Source organism: Chelonia mydas, chromosome 9 (genome assembly GCF_015237465.2).
Source record: "Chelonia mydas isolate rCheMyd1 chromosome 9, rCheMyd1.pri.v2, whole genome shotgun sequence".
Classification (NCBI taxonomy): Eukaryota; Metazoa; Chordata; order Testudines; family Cheloniidae; genus Chelonia; species Chelonia mydas.
Window position 1 is genome coordinate 9060588 of NC_057855.1, and position 23198 is coordinate 9083785.

A 23198-nucleotide genomic window follows, 5' to 3' on the forward strand; every position below is an offset into this window, starting at 1 on the left:
CCGCCCCGCTCTGCTGGCCCTTGCAGCCTTACGAACCCCACGGGAAATATCATACCCAGTTTGAGCGGGGACATCCGTGACACCGGCGAGTCCTAAACGGGGCATATTTGTGGCTCGGACTGTGTGGCGATATACAGATCCCTCCGCGGCGAAAGGCAGAATGAGTCCCGGCGGCAGGATGGCTATATAAATCAGGCGCGGCGGAGGCGCTGCCTTTTCAGTTAAGGACAGAACAGAAGTAGGGGCTGGAGACCGGAACATGTCAGGTGGCTCGACGGATTATAGCAGGTATTGGGGGACTAGTTGGGGCCTTCGTGGCTTTTTTCCCCTCCTGAGGCGATTTTAAAGGGCAGAGAGACTAACGTGGGGGTGGGGGAAGCGCGTGTGCTGCCGGCTCTTTGCCGTTGGTGGGAAGTACCATCCCAGATGGTTCAGTCCAGTTGTCCCCTTGTAGGCCAGCGCTTCCCGCAGCTGGTCCGTTTCGGAGACCCCCCCTCCCCCAACCACCCGTGCGGCCCAGCATGATTTGGCTCCGAGAGGAGCCGGCCATGACGCTTCATCTTTTAACCCCGGCGTCCCCGCCCCGTTGGTTCACTCCGGCCCTTCATGAGCCCGGCTTCGGGCGAGTCCATTCTCATGCAGAGCGGGAGGGGCGCGGCGCTCGCCGGGCGCGTTCCTCCGCTTGTTTAGCGGTTCCGATATGCGCAATCTCGGGGGGGGGGGGAGCTCTCGCGAGAGTTTGATCGACCTGGCTGAGGGGGGAGGGGCGCGCCGCATAGAAGCTGGGGAAAACGCTTCACTCCCGGCGCTGCGGACGAGGTGGTCTACAGGGGGCAGCTCTTCCGCTTTCTCCCCGATGGGGGCTACAGCGCCCAGCAGGCAACGCATTTTGAGCCTTTTTTTTTTTTGCTGCCGGGGGCGTGCTGCATGCTGGGAGCTGTGGTCTCTGCCCTGTGCCTATGCTTGTGGCGGAGGAAGTGCTGCATGCTGAGGCCTGCTGTCTCCGCATTGCTGCGGGGAAGCGTGCTGTGCTGCCACCTGTAGTTTGCTCCGGGGTCTGCTGCACGGTAGAGACGTTTTGGAGCGCTTACTCTGTGGTTTAGGAGTTATGAATGGTGACTGAGCCTGGCACAGAAAGTTGGAGTAATGGCCTCTATCCGAATGAGGAGGGGAGACTAGTTCTTATGCTGGGAAAATACCAAAGTATTTGCTAGAGTAATCCATCACTGGTTCAAGTTCCAATTTGGTGTGGGCCATGCTAACGATATCCAAGATACTGAGGTCCTGTTCTACATGCAAGTTGTTAGTTGCAAAGAGTATTAACAGCCTGTTTTTTTTTTTTTCTTGGCAACAGAGACCATGGCGGCCCAGAGGGAATGGACCCTGATGGTATCATTGAGGTGAGCAAATGCATAAATCTTTTAGACTCAAACCAAGTATGGAGGTAAGTAATCTGTGTAATAACCTGCCTTTTGTTTCCTTCTTACAGAGTAATTGGAATGAAATTGTTGACAATTTTGATGATATGAATTTAAAAGAATCCCTTCTCAGGGGTATTTATGCTTATGGTTTTGAGAAGCCTTCAGCTATTCAACAGAGAGCTATTATTCCATGTATCAAAGGTAGGCAAGCACAAAAGTCTAGTGCATCTGTCTGCTAATGGTGACAACACAAGTTAACTAGAAAAGAGATCTTTATAAATGTATGTACTAAGTAGTTATTTTTAAAGTGTGGTGATAGCACATTTTTAATCCTTGCTTGAACAAGTGAGATGATGGTGTATCATCTTTCGGGACTGACCTGAAATGGAGAGAGCTCTTAATTGCTGATCACTTATTTAAAAAAGAATAGAATTAATCTAAATATGAATGACTTGTGTGGGAGCAGTAAATATATATCCTACTTTTTTTAGGGTATGATGTGATTGCTCAAGCTCAGTCAGGTACTGGCAAGACAGCCACATTTGCTATTTCCATCCTGCAGCAATTGGAGATTGATCTCAAGGAGACCCAAGCACTAGTATTGGCCCCTACCAGAGAACTGGCTCAACAGGTATTGATAGTGTAGTTAAAAAAAGCTGCTTGCACATTGCATAGGTTTCAGGTTTCACAACTGTGTAGGACAGTTAACAGACTTTTTAAAGAGGTCTGTAACTAATATCCATTCAGAATCCTTGCCACTTTGAGTGTAATGGGGAAACGGAATAGCTTCTGTTTTTAGGTTTTCCCTACCCACATGAAGGGAGTTCAGATGTGACTTGTTTGGAGGTGATGCTGGGATAAGGTGCAGGTAACAGCTAATATGCTGTGTAGTTCTGAAAGGGCATCTCCCAGCAAATGGTGAAATCTTAAAAATGATATGATATTAAAACAGTATGTTCTGAGTGGAAACAAAATGCACTTGTTGAAAACAACTTGGTGTGCAGTTGTGCAACATGAAAACTGCAGTGCACATGTGATCAGTTCATTGTCTTGTGTATTTATCTGACCCATGCTATGTTGCATGTTTACTTCACCCTCAAAAGGTTCAGTACTTTATTCTGCTTAAAATGGAGATCCAGACTACATTGAATCCTGTACTGTTAAAGTGGCTCTAAGAAGCCATTGATTTAAGGTTTAATGATGTGATAAGTGAAAGTGTAGATATCAAACTTATAAAATGTCTTGCAATTTGGTTTTATACCATATAAAATTTGCTTAGCACTCTTAAGTGAGAATATTTTTACTGCCTCAGACTGAAGATTAGTCAACTGTGCTTGGAGGTAGTTGCCCAAAGATGATACCTTTTGGTATTTTGACTGTCATAAAGGTATTTTGGGTTTGGAATCTAGGAAAAATTGTGGTATTAGATCAGTCCTAGGTTAGTGGATCTCTCATTAGATTGTTTACTAATCATATTTCTACTCTCAGTGAAGGCAGTGGCAAAGTGAGACTTCACTGGGAACAGAATTGGGTATTTTTGCAGGTGATGGTATGTACATCATTTTGCCTTAACACTGAGGATGATTGAGTCTTGCCTAATAAAACTGAGTTTACTGCATAGTTGTGTACTCTGAATGCCTGAGGACAAAATATCATAACTATTTGCAAGCTGTTCTGCTAGTGCACAACACCAGTGATAGTTTTCTCAATTCTGTTGGCGCTTTGCAGTTTGGCGTCTAAAGGAAAATCCCTTAAGATAGCTTAAGGAAAAGATCTAGGATTCATTTGATAATGGGACTGACTCTTCTGTTGGTAAGAAGAAAGAACTAGCTTAAATAAGTCCAGCCCAAGAAATTACTATGTTGATGCCATTGGTGGGCTTTGCTCTTTAGTGAATATTTTAAATTTTGGGGAGATTAGCAGTGACTTTGACCCAGTTTCCATACCAGACAAGTGCATGGTCCTTGTTTAGAACTGAATAGTGAATTATAGGAATTAGTGTTTTGGAACTTTAGAAAAAAACAAACCAGTTAATATACTGGAAGTACTGACTTAAGGATTTTTATTTTAGATACAAAAAGTAATTTTGGCTCTTGGAGACTATATGGGTGCAACTTGCCATGCTTGTATTGGTGGCACAAATGTTCGTAATGAGATGCAGAAGCTTCAGGCTGAGGCTCCACATATTGTGGTTGGAACTCCAGGTCGGGTGTTTGATATGTTAAACAGACGATATCTTTGTAAGTACTGAATTTAGTTTCATTTCTTCAGCAACCAGTCTGTTCACAGGTGGAAGCTTCTTGATGGTTTCAATTGACAATACAGAAAGCAGGCTTTGTAATTTCTGGGTTTCAACTTCCCCAGTAAATAAATAAATTGTGGAAGAAATACATATTAAAGGCAATAGATATATACATGAACATTCCATTTAAAATATTACTGTTCACCAGTTTGGGGAGAAGTTAAGGATGTTTGAAACTTTACATTAGATACATAACTTACAGGGTGTGAAACTTTAAAGGAGAGTGAAGTGATGTTTTACCATCTTTCGGGACTGACTTAGAAATGATGATAAAAGTTTATACTGATCACTCCTGTCAAGGATGAGGTAGTGATTCACAGCCATTTCAGATACACTAAACGTTGTCCTTAGCATAGTTTATGAAACACTTCTCCCTTTCTCCTAGCACCTAAATGGATCAAGATGTTTGTCTTGGATGAAGCAGATGAAATGTTGAGCCGTGGATTTAAAGATCAAATCTATGAAATTTTTCAAAAGTTAAGCACAAATATTCAGGTAAAATCAGAATTTAGTTATAACTAAAATGAATAGTTTGTTAGAAATGCAGGATAAGTTACAATGTAGCTGTCAAGTGCTGTATTGTCGTTCCCCCTGCTCAAATAAATTGTTTCATACTATCCCTGTCTGCCTTGATCCCACAGTAGACAGGGACGCTTGGTCTCGTACATGTAATCTGTCTTCACTTACCAGTGTTAGATTAATTTCAATATTTATCAATTGATGATCATATTTAACTGTGGTCTCTCTCTGCTTTTGAGTGCTCACTGCACAGACTGCTCTCTTGGGTGTTCGTGGTGTTGGTCTCATTAGGGTTAGTACAATACCTGAATATTGGTGTTTTTCTTACACTACAATTTTAGAAGCATTTCTTCTCAATTTGTATCTCTTAGGTTGTATTGCTGTCAGCCACAATGCCTATGGATGTCTTGGAAGTGACCAAAAAGTTCATGAGAGATCCTATACGTATTCTGGTGAAGAAAGAAGAATTGACCCTTGAGGGCATCAAACAATTCTATATTAATGTTGAAAGAGAGGTAGGTGCTAACTTTATTTCCTTTGGCTGGAAGTATTTAGATCTCTTGTCTTTCCACCTTCTTGTTCAAGCACTGTGCTAAAATTACAGAAACCAGGGCTGAGCCTTGGTTTTTGTAGTAATGCTAGCAGAGTACACATAAGAAGAAGAATAAATATGCACTAGATCCAAAATGACTTGGGTGGACCTCTTTCTTAATGTCCAGTGTCCTATGTCTTAAGATTTGGTGCAATAATCTACATGGAAACATGCATGTAATGCTTATTTTACATGTTGTAGCTACATAATCTTAGTTACTGAAATGTTAATTTTATGGGGTTTTTTGTAGTTCTTGCCCTCCCATATTTAGATTTTTCTTAGTAACTGAACTTGTTAAATAATACAAATTTAATTACCTGGCACTTTTTCCTAAATATATGCAAATTCATTTAGGAATGGAAGCTGGATACTCTCTGTGACTTGTATGAGACACTGACCATTACACAGGCTGTTATTTTCCTGAATACAAGGAGAAAAGTGGATTGGCTTACAGAGAAAATGCATGCAAGGGACTTCACGGTCTCTGCTCTGGTGAGAGTTTATGCTTCATTTTATCTAAGACATCTCATGCTTGTGACCTTGTAGGGACTGCTTTTTATTTATATATATCTCCACTTCAGTTGTGCAATGATAGAATCATTCCCACTAAAGAAGTGTTTAGAGTTTCTGAATCCATCTATTTAAACAGCCCCAGTTTTTGGTGCCTAGAACTAAAGCAAGAAGCAGGTTAAGTTACAATGTAGCTGTGAAGTGCTGTATTGTCGTTCCCCCTGCTCAAAGCAAAATGTTTCATACTATCCCTGCCTGCCTTGATCCCATAGCAGATGGGGACGCTTGGTCTCATACATCTTAAAATAAGAAAACAGATTTTTTTTTTTTTTTCTGTTCTGGAATATTGAGATTGTAAAAAGTTCTCATTTTTGATTTCTCCAGCATGGTGACATGGACCAGAAGGAACGAGATGTTATCATGAGAGAGTTTAGATCAGGATCAAGCCGTGTCTTGATCACTACTGACTTGTTGGTAACTATCCAATCTTCTTAGCATATGCGCAATGTGCTTCAGGTGGCATGTGACCACAATTCATCACCGAATTCAGTCCACTGGTTGGATCATCAGCTTCCCCAGCTTGGGCTGGGTACTGATTGGTAGTGCGATGTGAACACTGATCCATGCCCCCCAACATCCAATTACCTTAATACGGCACCTCCCCAGTGTTTTAGTTTAGCATGTTCACACTTGCTGCCAAAAGCTTCTTGACTTGGTGAAGGTTATTGTAACCGAACCACTTAAGCTCTTGGAAGAGTAAAGACTACACTCCACTATGGGCTACTGCACGGTTGTAGTTCATCACTATAATGTGGTCAACAAAACAAGGAGTAAATTTCTTTCTCTAAAATGTGTGGGCTTGTATTAAAGAGTCTGTATTGGCTTCCAGGCTCGTGGCATTGATGTGCAACAGGTTTCGTTGGTTATAAATTATGACCTGCCGACCAATCGTGAAAACTACATTCACAGGTTAGTTGCTGCAGTGTTACATCGTTAAATGTTTCTCCTATTTTTCACTGCTTCAGGCTAAATCACAAGAACTTGCGTCCTATTTGATACATATTTCTAGCTGCATAACTTGGACAAACCCACCCACTGCTCTGGGTTTTCTTATTCCACTCGGTGTGGGGGGAGGGGAGAACTGGAATTGTGTGTGTATCCAGCCATTCCAAGAAGGGCATACCTATCTAAAATATCGAACACTAAGCACTGACTGGTACAGCTGTTTCCACAACATTTCTGAAATGGGGGAGGGGCAGAGCTTCTTGGTTAGTCAATGAAACAAAGCAGTGGGAAAACTTAGATGTCTTAGTCCGTCTTAGCATTGTTACCTGATACATTCATTGCTGAGGTGTAGTCCAGTTGGCATCTGCTGCTGAATTAGTACCTCCTGCAGTATATCTTGTGGAGTCTCAGATATTGCCAAAAATCAGGAACTAGACTTGGCATGAACACTGCAGTTAGAAAAGATTGTCCACCACATCTTATGGCTTTAGGCCATAGCTAATTTTTCCTGAGTTGCTGCTGCTGTTCAGCTAGTAGGCTTCCATATTAGCAACTTCAGCTGGTATAGTAAGAATATGTTGACTTCCGAGGTCTAATTGTGCTATGTTTTGTGCCTTCATTGTTTATTCTTGGTGGTTCCTCTTACAGTGGGATTCTTTCTTCTGTGGTTTTTTTTTCTGGTAGCAATTTCAGTTTTGTTTCCCTAGCTTTAGTTAAATACTTCTAGTGGCTTTGTCCTTAAATGAAGTAAATTGTACTCTGTTACTTGATGTAAAAAAATACAGGAGTCGATAGCAGCAGTTGATGACACAAGATGGTGCTCAGAAACGGCGTTGACCTAATTTAGGACGTGGATTCGTAAGCGGCACACTGTTTGAATAAAGAGCGAGTTGGTATTTATATATTTGTTTTCTTTTGTCATGATTATTCACTTTAAGTTTTGTCATGAGCCATTCTTGTGTATTTTAGCTTTTACAGAAAAGGTGTTTCACATTGTCCAGTTTTCCATGAAGGAAGGCAGAACTGTGGTGGGCTGTCAACTCACTCAAACTAATGTGGTGGTGTAATCAGTGTCTTACCTAAAACTGGTATACAAAAGCAGTGATGTTTAGGTTGGGTTTCCTTGTCAAACTGATAAGTTTTCCCACTGAAAACAGCATCTTAAATTAAAAATTGTTTTCACAATGAAATATGAACATTTATTGTTCTGCATTACAGAATGTAATTGGAGTACATCTGTTGCTGACTTTGATATTTTTTAGCATTCTTGAACATTTTACCTGTGCTAGGCTGATCAAGCTCTGCCCATGCTTGGGAAATGGATGAGGGTGGCTGGATGTAAGTCTCATTGATAGCCATTTTCAAAGGTGCAAGAGTGGGTGGGTTGAAATGATTTTGCACTTCATATCACAACACCAAGAAGAGCTACACTGAGATTATTTTGCAGCACAACAGTAATCTTTCTCTACTGCTCTCTGTAGGTTGGATATTTCTTAAGGTTGGCACTAACTGCTCATTTTTCTTAGCCAGATACCACTGAGTAGTATCTAGTACTGTAAATAAGGATAAACTGGCCTTTGGCAGATAAGGCCAGAAGGGACCATTGTGATAATCTAGTCTGATGTCCTATATAATACTGGCCATAAAATGTCTCTCGAATTCCTATAGGAGGGAAGCGTTTAGAAAAACACATTTTAAAAAAGTCTTCTGTTCTGTGCAGAATTGGACGAGGTGGTCGTTTTGGCAGGAAAGGTGTGGCTATAAACTTTGTTACTGAAGAGGACAAAAGAATTCTTCGGGATATTGAGACTTTCTACAATACTACAGTGGAGGAGATGCCAATGAATGTGGCTGATCTCATTTAATCCCTGGGATGAGAGCTTTTTGAATGCAGTGCTCGCTGTTGCTGAATAGGCGATTCACAACGTGCATTGTGCTTCTTTCTTTGGGGATATATTGAATCTTGTCTCAATGCTCATAACGGATCTGAAATACAGATTTTTGATAAGCAAAGCGACATTTTGTCGTGAGCTCTTGTGGGGAAAGCCATTGGCTTTATCCACTTTAGGGTTAGACTGTTGGGGTTGGGTGGAAAGTCATGGGGTCTGTAAATTTTTTCTTTAGAAATTTATTTCCTAGTTCAGTAGAAGTGGTTGTATTAGATGTTCTTTATCATTTGATAATTTACTTATGGACTAAAAGATATAAGTGCTGTATAAAATCAGCCAATTATGTTAAACTAGCATACCTTCCTTTATTGTATGTTTTACTTATACTTTAGATTGAATTGGAAAGGCCTTTAAAATATCTACTTTTTTATAAAGAGTATTAATGTGTTTTTGTTTGGTATGTATTTATTCAATAAAGTATTTAATTAGTGGTAAGTGTGATCTGGACCCTGTTAAGCCCCAGCAAGCAAGCAATCATACTATTTGTCTTAGTTTGGGTTAAACCCAGTAAAATTGCCATATTGCACATGTCTTAATGAAGTTTGAATGTTCAATAAAATACTTCTATATTCACTTTCAAAGTGTAAAAGTTTTTGACTGTCAGTGTCTGTCATTGAGTGGAGGTAATGATCATTTTGATCAGGCTTCTAGTGTTAGGCTGATCTTATTTCTCCTCCCAAGTTTTGCATTTGAGTATAATCACCAATGCTGGTTACCATAACCTTCCTTTCTGCAGCTACTAGAGGGCTCCATAAGTGGCCTGAGAATCAGGTTAAAGCTTTTTCTTTTCTTTAAATCACTTGCTAGTAAGTAGCTAGACATCCTAAAGACCAGTTTTTTTCACTGGGGAAGAGCTCCACTGCCTAAGTCCTAAGCTTTTCCTTCTCTGCCTCATGCAGTTAATTTGTACATCTGCAAATGCTTATTAGAGCACATCACACTGAAACAGCTTGCATAGGTATGGCTTTTAATCTCAAATTTAAATATCTTGTAATAGAGCCATCTGTTAAGTGTAGGGCTTGGCAAATGTGCAGCTACAATGTAAAACTGGCACTAAAAAAACCTAGTCCAGACAAGTGCTTGTGGTTTTAAATCTTTTATGGACCTCCAAATTGCAAATGGAGGTACATACCCCTTTGGAAATCTTGGTCTGTAGCCCCCATGTTGTAAACCATGGGTCTCTAGCAATGACCACCTTTTTGGACTGCTTATGTGGTCTGTAGGCCCCAGATTGTGATGAGGTCCCTAGAGCCAAAGGCTGAGGACTTCAGCTCTTAGTTGCAGGGCTCAGGATTACAGCCCCCTTGCCTGGGAGCAGCTGGGCTCAGACTTCAGTTCCCCACTCCTGGGGTCTATCTTGTCAGAAGGTACTGCAGTGAAGTTTGAGAACCTGTCTTGAATGTTTCTTTAAGAGGCATATTGGATAAAACTAGCATTATTACTCCTAACTTGCTCTACCACTGCACTGTATAGTCAAATGACTGCTTGAGCAGTCAGTAAGCAAGGTGATCAATCAATATGGGAATCTTATTCCTTGCTGCTGCATTGCTAGTGACACTTTTTATGAAAACCACAAAGCTGTTTGGCATTATCCCAGAGCTGTTGTCCTTTCTGTGGAATTGGGGTTTGTTACAGCCTCAAGTCCCCTTAAAGAGCTGTGGGCTGCTTCTGGGTACATGTGTAACTTACTCTCCACCTGCTAGAAGAAGCAGGGACTAATGTAGGCCCTCTGGCTGTAGAACTGTACAGGGAAGGGGAAAGAGCATACAGCAAGATGAGAAGCTGCAGACTCAGGCATGTGGACATTGAACTTGCAAGTGTTGCAGTGATTAGCTGCAGAAGAGCTCTGTATAACCTCACAAGCACATCTTGCCAGAAAAGTTGATCTAAGATATTACCTCATCCCCTTTATGTCTCAACCATCCTGGGACTAACAGCTAAAACTATATAAGACAATTAAGGTAAAGTAGCAGCTTAAAACAAAAGCCTATTTGACTACTGAAATCAAAATATGGAGGGATTCTACATGTAAAAGTAGTGTAGCAACAAAATTTTGCTCAGTGTTGAAAATAGTCTGATGGGAGGTTTTATAGGAGCCAAATGTTTTTGAAAATCCTACTAGTCACCTAGCTGCATCTTTAGGTACTTACATATTTAAATATCCAGCTCATACTCCAGAATAAATTTTGTACACCATTGAAAGACTTAGTATACACCCCAGTGCACTTAAGGAAAAGCTTTCATTTGACTCTCTTAAAAGGGTATTCCCATAGACCACCAGTGTCCATGAGCTCCATTCAGGTGGTCTGTGGATAGTTCCTTCTAAGGTACACACCTGAGCAACCACACAAGAGAATGAAAAGCCACCTAATTAGTGGAGCCACTCACACATGAGATGGTGGCCTTGGAAGGAATAAGAGAATAGGTAGAATAGGAGGGTGGGGGGAATTTTGGATGTGCAGGGCTACAACTTCCCCCAGCTCCAAGGGGAGACCCTTCTTCCTTCCCAGTCTCAGCTCTGCAGCAGGGAAGAGAGGGCACGTCACATTAGAAATGTAAGACTACTGCTATTAAAATGAGTTGTGCGCTTTTATTTGTATAACTTTTTATGGAGCACTTTTATCCAAAGCACTTTACAAGAGTTAGCTAACAGTACAAACATTTGGAAATATCAAGTGGTCTGCAAAAAAGAAAGTTTGAGAACCACTGATCTATATAAGCTACTTTTAGGTAGGCTCAAGGCTGTTAAATATGTAACAAAGAAGCATGTAAGGAGTTAAGGGTTAGAGATTTTAATATTAAAAGTATTTTATACAAGTGTATAATTTCATCCCACAGAGTTGTTTTCAAGGGGTAGGTGTCTCCAACTATTAAGGGGCATCTACTCCCCTCAGGTTGCAGGGTTTACACACATACACAACAGATTTGTTTAAAAAAATAGAAAGGGTAGTTGTCTTCTCAGTACAGGTTAAAACTAGATACATTTAAGACACTTGTTCCTGTCACTGTTGACAAACAGCTTAAGTAACATTTTAGGAGTCTGCATAGTAGAATGAAGTGACTGATGTAATTAACACCCTACTGCATCTTTAGCTGCTATGATAGTTAAATTTCCAAGACCCCCACCACTATGAGAGGACAGCACATACTAGAACTCAATTAGCGGCATGCAGCCCCTGCTCATTCTTCACCCAGCTGTGTCTTTCAAGCCCTATGAATGATGGGGTATAGCTACAAGTGTGAAGCAGTGATGTCAAAATAGCAAGTGAAAATGATTTTTTCAGTTGTTTGGCAGTCTATATTATTATTACAAAACCACAAAAATAGATGTACAGATTGCAGTTTTGAGAGAACAGCAACATCAATAAATCACTCAGAAGATGAGAAGTGAGAAATTCAGCTGGCACAATTTCTCCCTGAAGAACTAGCCATTCTGAGTTAGCTGCTGCATCACAACAGCACAGAGACTGATCAATTGCAAGTACTCGTCTGCACCATCTGTCAAGCATTTGTCTACCTCCTGCAAATAGAGACACAAGTTATAAACAATCCCATTAAAACTGGAAAGAGGTTCAGTGCTTTGAAACTGATTAAGTTGGAGAGGAGTAGCTATTGCAAAAAGTCAGATAAGTTTTCCTGCTGAGAACTGGCATTTCTACTGAGATTCGTGAAGATTTGTAGCTTGAAGTGGAGCTGTGGCTCTGTTTCCTGCACCATCCCATCATGTAGGCAACAGTGGGCAGACAGAAGTTACACACATCTTCTTGGGAATGTTTCCATGTTCTCTGCTTCATTGTTATCAACATTAGTATACAGTAGCTGTTGTTCTTGAAAAAGGCCATGGATACCGAAACAATGTATACCAGGGACCCACTGGTACAGTGGGGTAGGCAGGAGGGGACACTTAGGTGGGCAGGCAATGATGGGGGAGCGATCTGGCAGCCTCTCTTCCCCCTCCAGCGGGGCGGGGGGGGGAGATAGACACTCTGGCCAGGGGCTCCTGGAAAAATGGGGGGGCTATGTAAAATGTGCACCCCTGCATGCCCACCCAGCACTTGCTCTGCTCCAGCCAGGGAGCAGGGTCAGGGGCTTGGAAGCCCCTTTGCCCCAACCCCACTCCCTCACAGGAGGTCCAGGCAAGCAGAGTGGGGCAAGCCCCTGACCCCGCTCCACAGCTGGAGCACCAGAGCTGGGCAAGCCCCATCTGGAGCACTGGGCAGGTGGTGTGGGGCAAGCGCTGGGTCAGGAGCGGAGCCAGGATTCCAGGAGGGTGGGCCTGAATGTTAAGTGGGTGGGCCACAGCCTACCCATATCTGTGGCAGATCTGTCCCTCATCAATAGGGGAACGTGTTCCGATTCACATCAGTTGGCATATCCATCGTTTGCAATTTACAGTACTGCAAACGACATATGCGGATCAGGATCGACGTGATTCAGAACACGTTTCTGTATTGATGAGGGATGGATATGCGAAATAACGGTTAAGGGGGAGACAGACATACCAGGGACCCTCTCTACAAGCAACTGAACTCAAGAGATTCTCCATGAACCCTGCCACTTCAGCCCATGAACAGTGACTACTCATAAGATAAAGAGTTAGCTGCTAGCACTTACAACAGTTCTGTAACAATCCTCACTGAATTTAGCAAGCACACCTCCATACATATGCCATATTGATTAAACAGCTTATCTGTCATTTCCTTTTTGGTCCAAACACAACACCTTTAGTCCATTTTAGGAAGTTGTAGTTCTAGTTCACAAAGTTTGTTTAAATAAATGCATCTGAATAAGGAAACAAGGTTGAATTAGAACATTCAACCGGGAATTATGAAATCTGGGTTTGAATTACAGCTCTGCAGACTGATCTTTGGCATCTCATCTTTGTCTCTATGCCTCAGTTCTGAACTTAACTTTTAATTTGTAAAGGTTTGAGATCTGTGGTGGAAGATGTCAAGAACCTCAGCACTTTTCCTCCCTCTTACAGCAAAGAGCTTTTTAAAAAGTTAACTCAAATTCAGATTCTGGGATTCCAATTAATAGTACCAGGGAGCTACAGTCCCCACACCTCCACAGGTGCTGCATCATCAACCATAGCAAGGGGAACACAGTACTTTGAGCCAGTGTTCCCTCTAATTTTTCCCCACACACATGTGGAATGAGTTTTATGTGCACCAATATGGAGGTGATGTGTCACATCACCTCCATATTGGTGCACATAAAATTCATGTGGTGGGGGTGGGGCTGAGGGGTTTGGAGTCTGGGGTGGCTCAGGGCTGGGCAGAGGGTTGGGATGCAGGGCTCCAGCTGGGGGCGTGGGGCCCAGGATGAGGTGTTTGGGGTTCAAGCTGCCCTGGGGCTACAGTGGAGAGAGAATGTTCCCCCAGCTCTCTCCCCCCACAACAGAACCTGGGCTGGTAGGGAGAGGCACCTCTCCCCGCCACAGCAGCTCTGAGGCTGCAGCGTAGGTGCTTGGGTCTGGGGAGGGGTGCTCCTCCCCCAGCAAGTCCTGGCTGGGCAGCTTCCCTGAACACCTGCATGGCACTCAGGCTGCTGTGCGGCCATGAACTCATGCAGGGTTCCCTGTTATGCAAGAGAGCAAGCCGCAACTTATGTAGTTTCCAGGGAACTGACACAGGAGTTAATCAACCCAAGGGAAGAGGCATTTGGTCCAAATCAACAAAGTTTAAAAGACATCCTTTACCTTGATCTCTTCTCATTTATCTATTGTAGAGAGAAATCCCTATTTATAGAGATATATTTCAAGAAGTGATTAGCTCAATATTTGGCTCATCAGAAGTAGTTTAGCCTTTTTATAATCAAGAAGGGGCACAAGATCTCAAGTTGCCCTAACACAGGAAAGTCTCCTGTTCATTTACATTCCTTTAGAGATGGCTACTTAATTTGCACTTTTATATCCTCTCAATGCGTCTAAATGCACCAATGCCTCACCCCACGCTTTTTAGGGAAATGTACCAGTTTGACCAAATTAAGAATTCATCCACATCAACCAGCACCTCAACTTCTTTTCAGCCTAATGCAATTTGGCAAGCTCCAGACTAATGGTATACATGTAGAACATGATAGGGAATGAGACCCAAACAGCTGTGGTGCACACAGGATCAAGCCAGAGTTAAGTATTTTGGGGGAGGGGCGGGGGAAGGAAGCATGGGTAGGAAGTACCAGTACTAGTTAACTGCTGCACTGACAGATGAAGTCAAGTTAATAGAGACTTACAGCAAGCTTCTCTGCAATAATAGATTTCTGCTTGTCAGGGAGATCCTCTCTCTCAACAATATCATCATGAAGCTGGTTTATAAGCTGAGCAACAGCATACCCTTCATTTATCAGATTCTGTAACAGGGAAAAAAGAATGGAAACAAGGTAGCATTAGTCTGAATTTAAAGCTTTTAAGTAGTAGTAGTCATAGTCATCGACATGCGGGTGGGGGCGAGTAATATTGAAAGTGACACTATCAAGTCATTAAGACCACTTTGAAGCTGTGACTTCTGTTAGGGAGATACATAAACTCCTGTTGATTCAATAAAGTGCAAGTTTTCAAGAAAAAGGTCCTTAAACCAAGCTGTCAAAGTCATGAACTTTACCAACCAAGACAGAAGAGTTTATTCATTTCATATTAATAAAAAGCCCTGTAGTTTACTCAATCAACATAACATCACTTGCCTTGGGCAAGTAGAGTTTTGCAAGGCTTCCTTAACTTCATAAAAAGCACTGTTTTTAGTAAGGAGGCTATTGTCTGTGCCATATCTAATACATAAATATTGTCACAGGGTGGCAAGAAAGGGTGCTGAGCAGTGTTTCATGCAGCCAAGCAAGTAGGAGTAGTAGTTTCTGGACCAAACAGGAGAGGGGCAGTCTTCTTTTGATGTATATGGTAAGTAAGTGATAAATAACTATACTTTAAGTACTAGATATTTAAACAAGTCTAATATTTAGAATTTGGAGGATGGTACCACCACATTGAAATATTGCAACAGATCAAATCAGGGCCTGATTAAGACATAGGCATTACAGGGCCATGCCTAGAGTGCCATGTCCTGGAGTCACATGATTATGTCAATCCAATTTCGTTACAAACTAAGTTCTAAACCTTATGGTGATAAAGGAAGCTTAGAAAAATATCAACAGTGCCTAACCAGTGCAGTGATGTTTGCACTAGCTCCCATATCTCTAGAAGAAAAACTGTTCCATGCATCTAAGGGTTGTTAACGCCAAGCCTCACTGTTGTGGGAGGCCATGCCAACACCACCCTAAAGGACCCTGGTAAGAGTGCAGTGGGTTCACCTACACTGCCCCACCTGAGAGAAAAGGGGACTCCCCCCTCATACCACTGCCGGTCCTATGATACACCCTCCTCCTCTCCAGATCATGGACTGCCTAGTGACTGGGTCCCCTTTAAATGTGACTTCTACCCCAACAAAGTGCTGGGGAACTAAAATTTACTTTAAAAATATATGAACTAGCAGAGTTTTTTAATCTTAACTTACATACAGATTGTTTTTTCTTCTAGTGAAGTGTATTCACTGCAGTTTGCCAGCTAGGCTTACCCACAGTGTTCCATAGAGAAAATGAAAACTGAACGCACTCTCCACAGATTAGACATTTACACCCAGCATTTCTTGTGGTACACACTGAATACTATTTCTAGATGATATGAATGAAATAGCGAGGTCTAAAAAGTGTTGGTGGTGATCAGTAGAAGATGAATTTGCTGAAGTCATAGATTGGACATAAGAACAGCCATATTGGGTCAGACCAAAGGTCCATCTAGCCCAGTATCCTGTCTTCCAACAGTGGCCAACACCAGGTGCATCAGAGGGAATGAACAGAACAAGTGATCCATTCCATTGCCCATTCCCAGCTTCTGGGAAACAAAGGCTCGGGACACTTCAAAACATTACCCATTTTGGGAACACAGTCTTCAGCAGACAGTGGTCTCACAGGAGACCCAAGAAGAGCTGAGTTTGCCTCACAAAAATTCTTATTCTCCACAACTGAGCAGGACACCTTCATATATTGTCAGTTTAACTCAGAAGTCCATGGTCAAGTTAGCAGGGAAAAATTCCTTGTCACCTTAAAGAAGTGCTCTCCTTCAGATCAAGGCTTAGGTCACTCAACTGATTAAGGTCAGGAAGCTTGTATTACATTTGCACCATAACTGGCCTCAGCAAATAGTCTTCAATTTCAACCTGCTAACAGGAGTGCTATTAAAGTTTATCCACTACAGCTAGCTCAGAGCCAACAGCATAATCATTTTAAAACCAAAACCCCACACTTCAATTGTTTTGAATTCACACTACAGAATGAGAGAAGACATGCGAGCAACTCTACCTTTGCTACAGTTTCCAGTTTTTCAAAAGACCCACTTTGACAGGCAGATAGTAGTCCATCAATTGTTTCCTTAGGGACAACCTACAACAGAAGTGACATATACAAAGCATGCACATACTGTCCAGGTGTCTGGGTGCATTTACAACTTAAAGAGTTTAAAAGTTAACTGCTGACTAAGCCATGACCCCAGTTCACCACCAGAACAGTAGGTATAGACTCAGAAACACTACAGCTAGTTACCAGAACTGTCCCTACATAGATAACATGCTTCCCCACCCCCCACAAGCTTCTCCCAGGCAAAGGTTGAGCAAACAAATAGGTTTGATATTAAGATCATATGAGATGGGGAGAAATATGCATGGATATTAGTATTTTGTTCTTGATATTAGGAACTGTGAATGATACCAAGCTATTTTAGTGTGACTACGTGGGACATCTACTTTAACAAATGGATCAGTCTTTATATATTTTTCCAGGGTCCTATGGTTTGGAACACCAAATAGTTTCTACCATATTAAGCAGCATGGATATGTGAAAACAAGCAATTAAAATTAGCCTGAAGCAACTAGATCAATCAGCAAATCAGAAGAGAGGAGAACTGTTACAACAGATTAAGTCATTTAACTCAGAAAGCACTATTAGCTTTTTCTTTGGACACATTATTCCTGCAGCCTGAAACCGCAAACTTTTTTCTTCACTCATGGAATTTCTTTGAAAGTCTCCAGTACCAAGGCTACCACTAGTCTGCAACAGTAACATATGAGCAAGATCTTAAATATACTACCTAGATGCAAATTAGGTTCCTCTGATTTTTAGCAGATTATGTTGAAACTGAAGCTTTATGCTCACAAGAGCACAAACATTAATTGGAGGGTCTTTCCCTATCATTACAATATGTCATTTTCAGGTTCTTCAATTTCAACTGGATGGTATTTTGAAAGTGCAAGTTCAGCCATTTTTGCATAGCTGGAGATACAAAAAACTAATTATCTTCTATGAAGTTGACCGGAGGGAAAAAAGATTTATTTAAACTTGACTTGAAAAACATGCATGGAAAGCAGTTCTGTTCCCTTCCTCTCAAAAGGCAAAAATGCATGGCTCCAGAAGGGCTAGTGAAATTGTGCTATGAGGGTAGCACATATAACACAAATACCAAGTGTCCAATATGAATATCCTATTCACTTCTCAGCTCCTCTCTGCTCTTATTCTTGCTTGAGGAGATAAGTGTTGTGTTGCCATAGCAACACTTTCATACTGAAATTTTAGTAATTTGGTCTTCCCTCAAGTTTCTACTGTTCCTGTCAGCATTCCCTAGCTAGTAATCCTAGAGAAAACTTAAATTGCTACAAACAAAAAGCCACACAAGTACTTACAGGGACACAGTCAGCTTGTGTAAGTTAAACAAGAACTAGAATGGTTCTTTGAGCCATTCCCCTGCAGTATTTCCAAACCAAACTTTGCAGCACTGTGCTAGTGCATGAGAACCTGAAAGTGCAATTATTTGTTCAAATGCCCAACCTAAATGATGTGCAAAAAATAAAGTGCATAATTGATTAAAGTAATTTGTATTTAAAAATTCAGTTTTAATAATCTAAAGGTAAAAATCTAACTTACCAGTGTTACCAAGTGAAAATACTTAATTTTTCTGTTTGTACAATATTGCTGAGTTTACTGCTAAATGCAGGTACTTGTCATTTGACAACTGTAGACTAAGAATTAAATTAATTTTCAATATTAAGTATAGTATCTTACATAAGGAACAAATTGGAGTAAAAATCAGTTACTGAAATCGTGAAGTGGCTGAACAGATTTAGGGAAGGGATGTATTGAGTAAGAGCATGAAATGTTTACATAGTCACTTTTCTGACCATAACCACAATGTCACAGGAGAAACTAAGCAAAATCATGTATCATGATAGCCTACCCCTGCAATTTCGGTGACAACCTTCTCTGAGATCTCTTTCCCACCTGTTAATCGAGTAGCACTTTGAAGAAATGTGATTGCTTTTCTTAAGTCTCCTTCTGACACTTTAACAAGACAAGATACTGCCTGAGGAATAGTGAGAAAAATGACAAATTATATTTTGTTAGTTAAAAATCGAGTACACTTTGTGGGCAAAAGTGATTTAAAAAATATCGCGTGATGCCCAAGGCTGCAGACAGAAAGTAGTATGCAGGAAGTCACAAAGCAACCTTTAACATTTCGTATAAATACCAGAGATGTATGTGCATACACTGCATTTATATTAGAAGCTGTAACAAGGATGCACTGCAAGATTGATCCTGCACTTCGCATGTAAGGTAAGCAGAATGCTGTGTATATAAGCTCACAGTAGAAAGCAATGATCAGGAAAACCTGATCTTGTATTAATGAATAGAGGGCTGAGCACCCTGTAAGTTACTCCTGTCTTGTAGCTGAAGCAAGGGCAAAGAGGGTAATGGACAATTAAACACCTCATTTGCATGGTAGGGATCATGCTTAACACATGTCTCAGACTAGTCTCCTCCCATGCCCTAACCTGTCTCTCAAGTATAAGGGAGCTGCTGCACAAGAGGACTGAATTTTCCACTCAGTGCAAAGAAATTATACCTAATGGTTACTCATGGGCACAACAGCAAGGTTTAGTCTTCACTTGCATGTGTTGAAGCACATTCCCTGCTGCACACACTCCCCCAGAGCAGTCAAATCAAATCCAGTATCTATTCCAGACATATATTCACCTTAACCAACATTTGCTTCAATACAAGGATGTAACAAGCATGACATCAGCTGGCTGTATAGTCAGCTTGAGCAGAAAACTACTGTTGAGGAAAGAGTGCCCATTATACCAGGTAATTTGTTCTTTATATTCTAAACTATAGTTCTGCATGAATTTAAATGAATTCAGAGGGTTTTCATTTTGAAGCAAGTTTATGAATGTTTCTGAACCTAGTATAGTGGAGCTATAAGTCAGATAGGAGTAGTAGTAATTCTCTGGATGTCACCTATGTTAGCTAGTATAAAAAAATTCACATGGGAAACAAAGCTTGAATAATAAGTGAAACCCGGGATGTATTCATCAATATGCATTCATCCTGTATTTTCTATTTAAAGTTAACAACTTCATATTGATATTGTGACAATTCTAGGTTGTAACATGGCTTCACTTTAGTGGACTGAGCATAGAGCCAGAAACTCAGACTGTTCTAATCCTTGTTCTGACAGACTTTTCTCCGACCTTGGTCATTGAAACTGTTACCTCATGTGTGTAGTTAGGATAATACTAAAATTAGCTCATGTACTATGTTTAGTAATAGCTATAACCAAGCAGAATGGGCATGGGTAATGCCTATTTACTCCTTTCACTGCAATGTAATTATGACCCGATAAAGCAATGAACCTATAAGTGACCATAAAGCTACCTCATTGCTAACTTTCACATTTTCCTTTTCGGAAACAGCCAGTAGTCTCTGCTGTTGGATTTTATCTGTCAGGGGCTTGAAACGGAATTTGGAGCATCGAGATGTTAAAGGTTCAATTATCCTAGAAGAAAGGAGGAAGGAAAAAATATTGATGAGTCTGTGTAGAGAACTCCTCAGGAATCTATCAGCTTAGATTACTAGAGCAGTAAAGCAAAATAGAGTTTCAAATTGTAACACCTTAGTGATAAAAAATGAATTGCAGATCAAACCCTTCAGATTTGTTAGATCTTTTATTTATTTCCGCAGCTGGAGAGCTAACTCCTCTCAAACAAGTTAAATAGAAAAGTTTGCAGTAGTAGAGACAAAACCTGGGAAGGCAAAGAAAACCACACAAACCTGCTGATGTAATTACAAATAAGGCAGAAGCGTGTCGTTTTTGATTCTTTCTCCATAGTGCGTCTCAAGGCTGCCTGAGCCGCTGAAGTCATAGAGTCTGCTTCATCCAGGATCACAATCTTAAAAGGAGGACAAACCTTACCACTAAAAAAATAAATGCCCATCATCCAATTAAAACAGAGTTCATTGTTTTCAAGTATATGTGCATTAATATTTAAAAGTCAAAGCTTGTTGCACAGTACTACCACAATCTATAGGTAATATTAAAAGAGCAGAAGTAAAGCGGTATGTATTACCTTTTGCTTATCTACCATTTGCCAAAGGACTAGCAGTTATAGGAAGGGCAATTAATATTTTCACATTTCTTATCTCCAAGCCTTACACTTGAGAACACTGCAAGATTCCTCTGCTGAAATTCTTATTCATGCTTTCAATTACTTCCTATAATAGTTAATGCAATTCCTTCTTTTGCAGGCTTCCTTAATCCCTGCAGGATCTTCTAAAATTTAGAAATTACAATGGCAGGTTTATCTCAGTACATGAGATGAGACGATTTCTCCTTCCAGCTAGTCTTGGGCTTCTGTTACCTCTAGTTAATCACACTCTTCTGCTCCCTCATCCATATGGGCCTCTCCCTAGCCCCAGAATCTCCATAACCAATTATCAACTGACAGAGGTTTTGTATGAGATACATTGTGTTATGGACACTAGATAGAGGTGTGGGTTTTTTTTTAAAATCACAAGCTATGAAATTTGTTCCTACACTAGCTATTCACTCATTCAACATTTGCTGTCACATGTAGATTTGGTAATTCAGTGTAAGACTAGATTTTTTGGAATTGCATCCGGTATCCATACAAATTCTCCCCAGTGACTTTACGACAAGTTGCACATGGATGAGAAGGGGAAGACCCTTTGGCCTGCAGTTTTGCTCTAACTTCAGTTATTCCATAGTGACTCAAAGCTTAACTCTGCAATTAATTAAAATTAACCTAAATGAATCTATGACACCCTTCATTGAGAAATACAATCCATCAGATAGTTGGCTTTGATCTCTTGCTTACTCTGAACGACTTCCAGACACAGTTAGCTGAGCAAATATCTTCACTTTCTCTCGAATCACTTGTATTCCACGTTCATCAGAAGCATTTAACTCAAGAACTCTCTGTCGGAACAATTCAGGTCTGTGAAGAGTTCAAAACATGTTGCATGAGCGTCTAACGCTTGTAATGCCTTATTAACAAGCAAGTGACTTGATTACAGTCTCTAAGCATCTACATGGGGAACAAATATTTAATAATAGGCTCTTCAATCCAGCAAAGAAAGGTATAACACAATCTAATGGCTGGAAGTTGAAGCTAGACAAACTCAGACTGGAAATAAGGTATACATTTTTAATGGGGAGAATAATCACAGGAACAATTTACCAAGGGTTGTGGTGGATTTTCCATCACTGACAATTTTTAAATCAAGATTGGATGTTCTTCTAAAGAGAATGCTCTAACAATTATTTTGGGGAAGAAGTTCTATGGCCTGTGTTATACAGGAGGTCAGACTAGATGATCACAGTGGTCTCTTCTGGCATTAGAATCTATAAATTATCCAGTAATCATTCAGGTTTGTGAGGATTTTAATCTGTAGTATTATTAATGCTGCTTTACAGTAACTATCCTGCTAACGGCAGAGTATATGTTAAGAGTTCATTAAAATTCTGGTCCTGTAAAAGTCTAGAATTCCATAGTCTAGTTTATACCGAGGGCTTCTGATTTTCAGTTTTAACAAACACCAATAAACTCCCCCAATACAAAAAATGAAATCTGTGTTTACACAGTAAACACCAAAAAGCATCTGAAACCATCATTTGTGTCTAAGCTCTCATCTACATGCAGCAGTAATGAGGACTGGGGTTGTGATTTCCAAAGCACACTAATGTGTTGCGCATTAGTCTGCGTAGACCCTGCTGGTGCACACTAAAGGTTACCTAGCGCGCTTTAACATAATGGAGTTTGAAACAGTACTAGGTTAAAGTGCACTAGGAATCATTACAAAGATTGTTCATTACAGAATATATAAAGAGAGACCCAAAATCTGTGCTTTCTGGACATCTACATAAAACTCAAATTGCTAATAAACCCCAAAAATCTGAAAACAGAAGCCCTATTTATACCAAGTACCTTGTCCCCTAGAATATGGAAAAATTGAAACATGAAGTCACACCACTGCTCCAGGCAAGAACATTGAGAGAGCATTCAAGGTCAAGGACACTTGATTTTTCTGTGCTATGTCTATTTCCACAAATATTCTGTAAATCAAGTTGTACAGTAACTTGTAAAATCCTCTGTTGCAGCCACCAACAGTGCTCTGCAGTTGTCATGCTTCCAGGAGCTATGCTGCTAGAAGACTTAATTTGATACAGAAAGTGCAGCTAAAACAGGACATCAGTCACAACAGGCCACTTTAGCGAAGATTGATCAACAGTTGTAAGGTTGCAGAACCTGAAACATCTATGCTCCAGAGAGTTTGAATACTAATTAGGAGTTTTCTTCCTAGTGTTAATTTAGATTATTGGTAGTTCTTTCTCCTCCTACACCACGGAATTTGGATAAGTAAAAAGAACAAAAGATGCTATGTAACTCACAAGAAGTCAAACTAGCTAAGATTCCTGTGGCATTAGATTTGAATGCAGGTCAACCAAGCCTCTTATTTTAGTTATAACCCTTTCAAAAAATCATCACACAAAAGCCACAAAAAAG

At 40.7% G+C, this 23198-nt stretch overlaps 2 protein-coding genes, 1 long non-coding RNA gene and 5 other non-coding genes across 13 annotated transcripts in view; 6 read left to right on the forward strand and 2 right to left on the reverse strand.

The window, feature by feature from the left end:
* The window catches only part of LOC119567119, a 52344-nt gene extending 52158 nt beyond the window's left edge, over positions 1-186 (reverse strand). Inside the window, exon 1 of the long non-coding RNA XR_005226898.2 lies at positions 56-186. This is a non-coding gene — a long non-coding RNA (uncharacterized LOC119567119). The remainder of the gene's footprint in view (positions 1-55) is intronic.
* EIF4A2 (eukaryotic translation initiation factor 4A2) lies at positions 1-20333 on the forward strand. Of its 5 annotated transcripts, none has more exons than XR_003566379.3 (12): positions 1-288; positions 1355-1400; positions 1490-1622; positions 1913-2052; positions 3493-3661; positions 4109-4218; positions 4614-4757; positions 5189-5326; positions 5729-5818; positions 6234-6313; positions 7135-7242; positions 8070-8243. XR_003566379.3 is itself a non-coding variant. In XM_043523171.1 (11 exons), the coding sequence occupies exons 1-11, from the start codon at positions 260-262 to the stop codon at positions 20092-20094; spliced, it is 1092 nt and encodes a 363-aa protein (XP_043379106.1). In that variant the 5' UTR covers positions 1-259; the 3' UTR covers positions 20095-20333. The 5 variants fall into 5 exon arrangements, 3 of the variants coding, with proteins under 3 accessions (XP_043379106.1, XP_007071059.1, XP_027688960.1); XR_003566380.3 differs by having other exon boundaries at positions 7135-7238; XM_043523171.1 differs by lacking the exons at positions 7135-7242; positions 8070-8243 and adding an exon at positions 20082-20333.
* Positions 1765-1835, forward strand: LOC114022187. Its single transcript, XR_003566384.1, has one exon. It is a non-coding gene; the product is annotated as a small nucleolar RNA SNORD2 (small nucleolar RNA).
* LOC114022188 lies at positions 3945-4015 on the forward strand. The gene has a single exon (XR_003566385.1). It is a non-coding gene; the product is annotated as a small nucleolar RNA SNORD2 (small nucleolar RNA).
* LOC114022185 lies at positions 4265-4391 on the forward strand. The gene has a single exon (XR_003566382.1). It is a non-coding gene; the product is annotated as a small nucleolar RNA SNORA63 (small nucleolar RNA).
* On the forward strand, positions 4813-4993 carry LOC114022186. The gene has a single exon (XR_003566383.1). It is a non-coding gene; the product is annotated as a small nucleolar RNA SNORA81 (small nucleolar RNA).
* Positions 5516-5643, forward strand: LOC114022184. The gene has a single exon (XR_003566381.1). It is a non-coding gene; the product is annotated as a small nucleolar RNA SNORA63 (small nucleolar RNA).
* The window catches only part of RFC4 (replication factor C subunit 4), a 19750-nt gene continuing 7420 nt past the window's right edge, over positions 10869-23198 (reverse strand). The window contains exons 5-11 of one of the 2 annotated variants that reach the window (XM_037909542.2): positions 21510-21629; positions 20446-20589; positions 20050-20170; positions 18572-18697; positions 16648-16728; positions 14533-14649; positions 10869-11818 (exon numbers count right to left, since the gene is read on the reverse strand). In XM_037909542.2, the coding sequence (XP_037765470.1) occupies positions 11723-11818; positions 14533-14649; positions 16648-16728; positions 18572-18697; positions 20050-20170; positions 20446-20589; positions 21510-21629 (805 nt within the window). In that variant the 3' untranslated portion in view covers positions 10869-11722. The remainder of the gene's footprint in view (positions 11819-14532; positions 14650-16647; positions 16729-18571; positions 18698-20049; positions 20171-20445; positions 20590-21509; positions 21630-23198) is intronic. The other variant, XM_043523172.1, reaches the window with a different exon arrangement.

What these genes read in the sequence shown, in the direction of transcription:
- EIF4A2 (XM_007070997.4), top strand. Translation starts at nt 260, where the DNA reads ATGTCAGGTGGCTCGACGGATTATAGCAG. An exon ending in ATATTAATGTTGAAAGAGAG is followed by an intron (nt 4,758 to 5,188) that starts GTAGGTGCTAAC and finishes AAATTCATTTAG; the next exon opens with GAATGGAAGCTGGATACTCT. An exon ending in ACTTCACGGTCTCTGCTCTG is followed by an intron (nt 5,327 to 5,728) that starts GTGAGAGTTTAT and finishes TGATTTCTCCAG; the next exon opens with CATGGTGACATGGACCAGAA.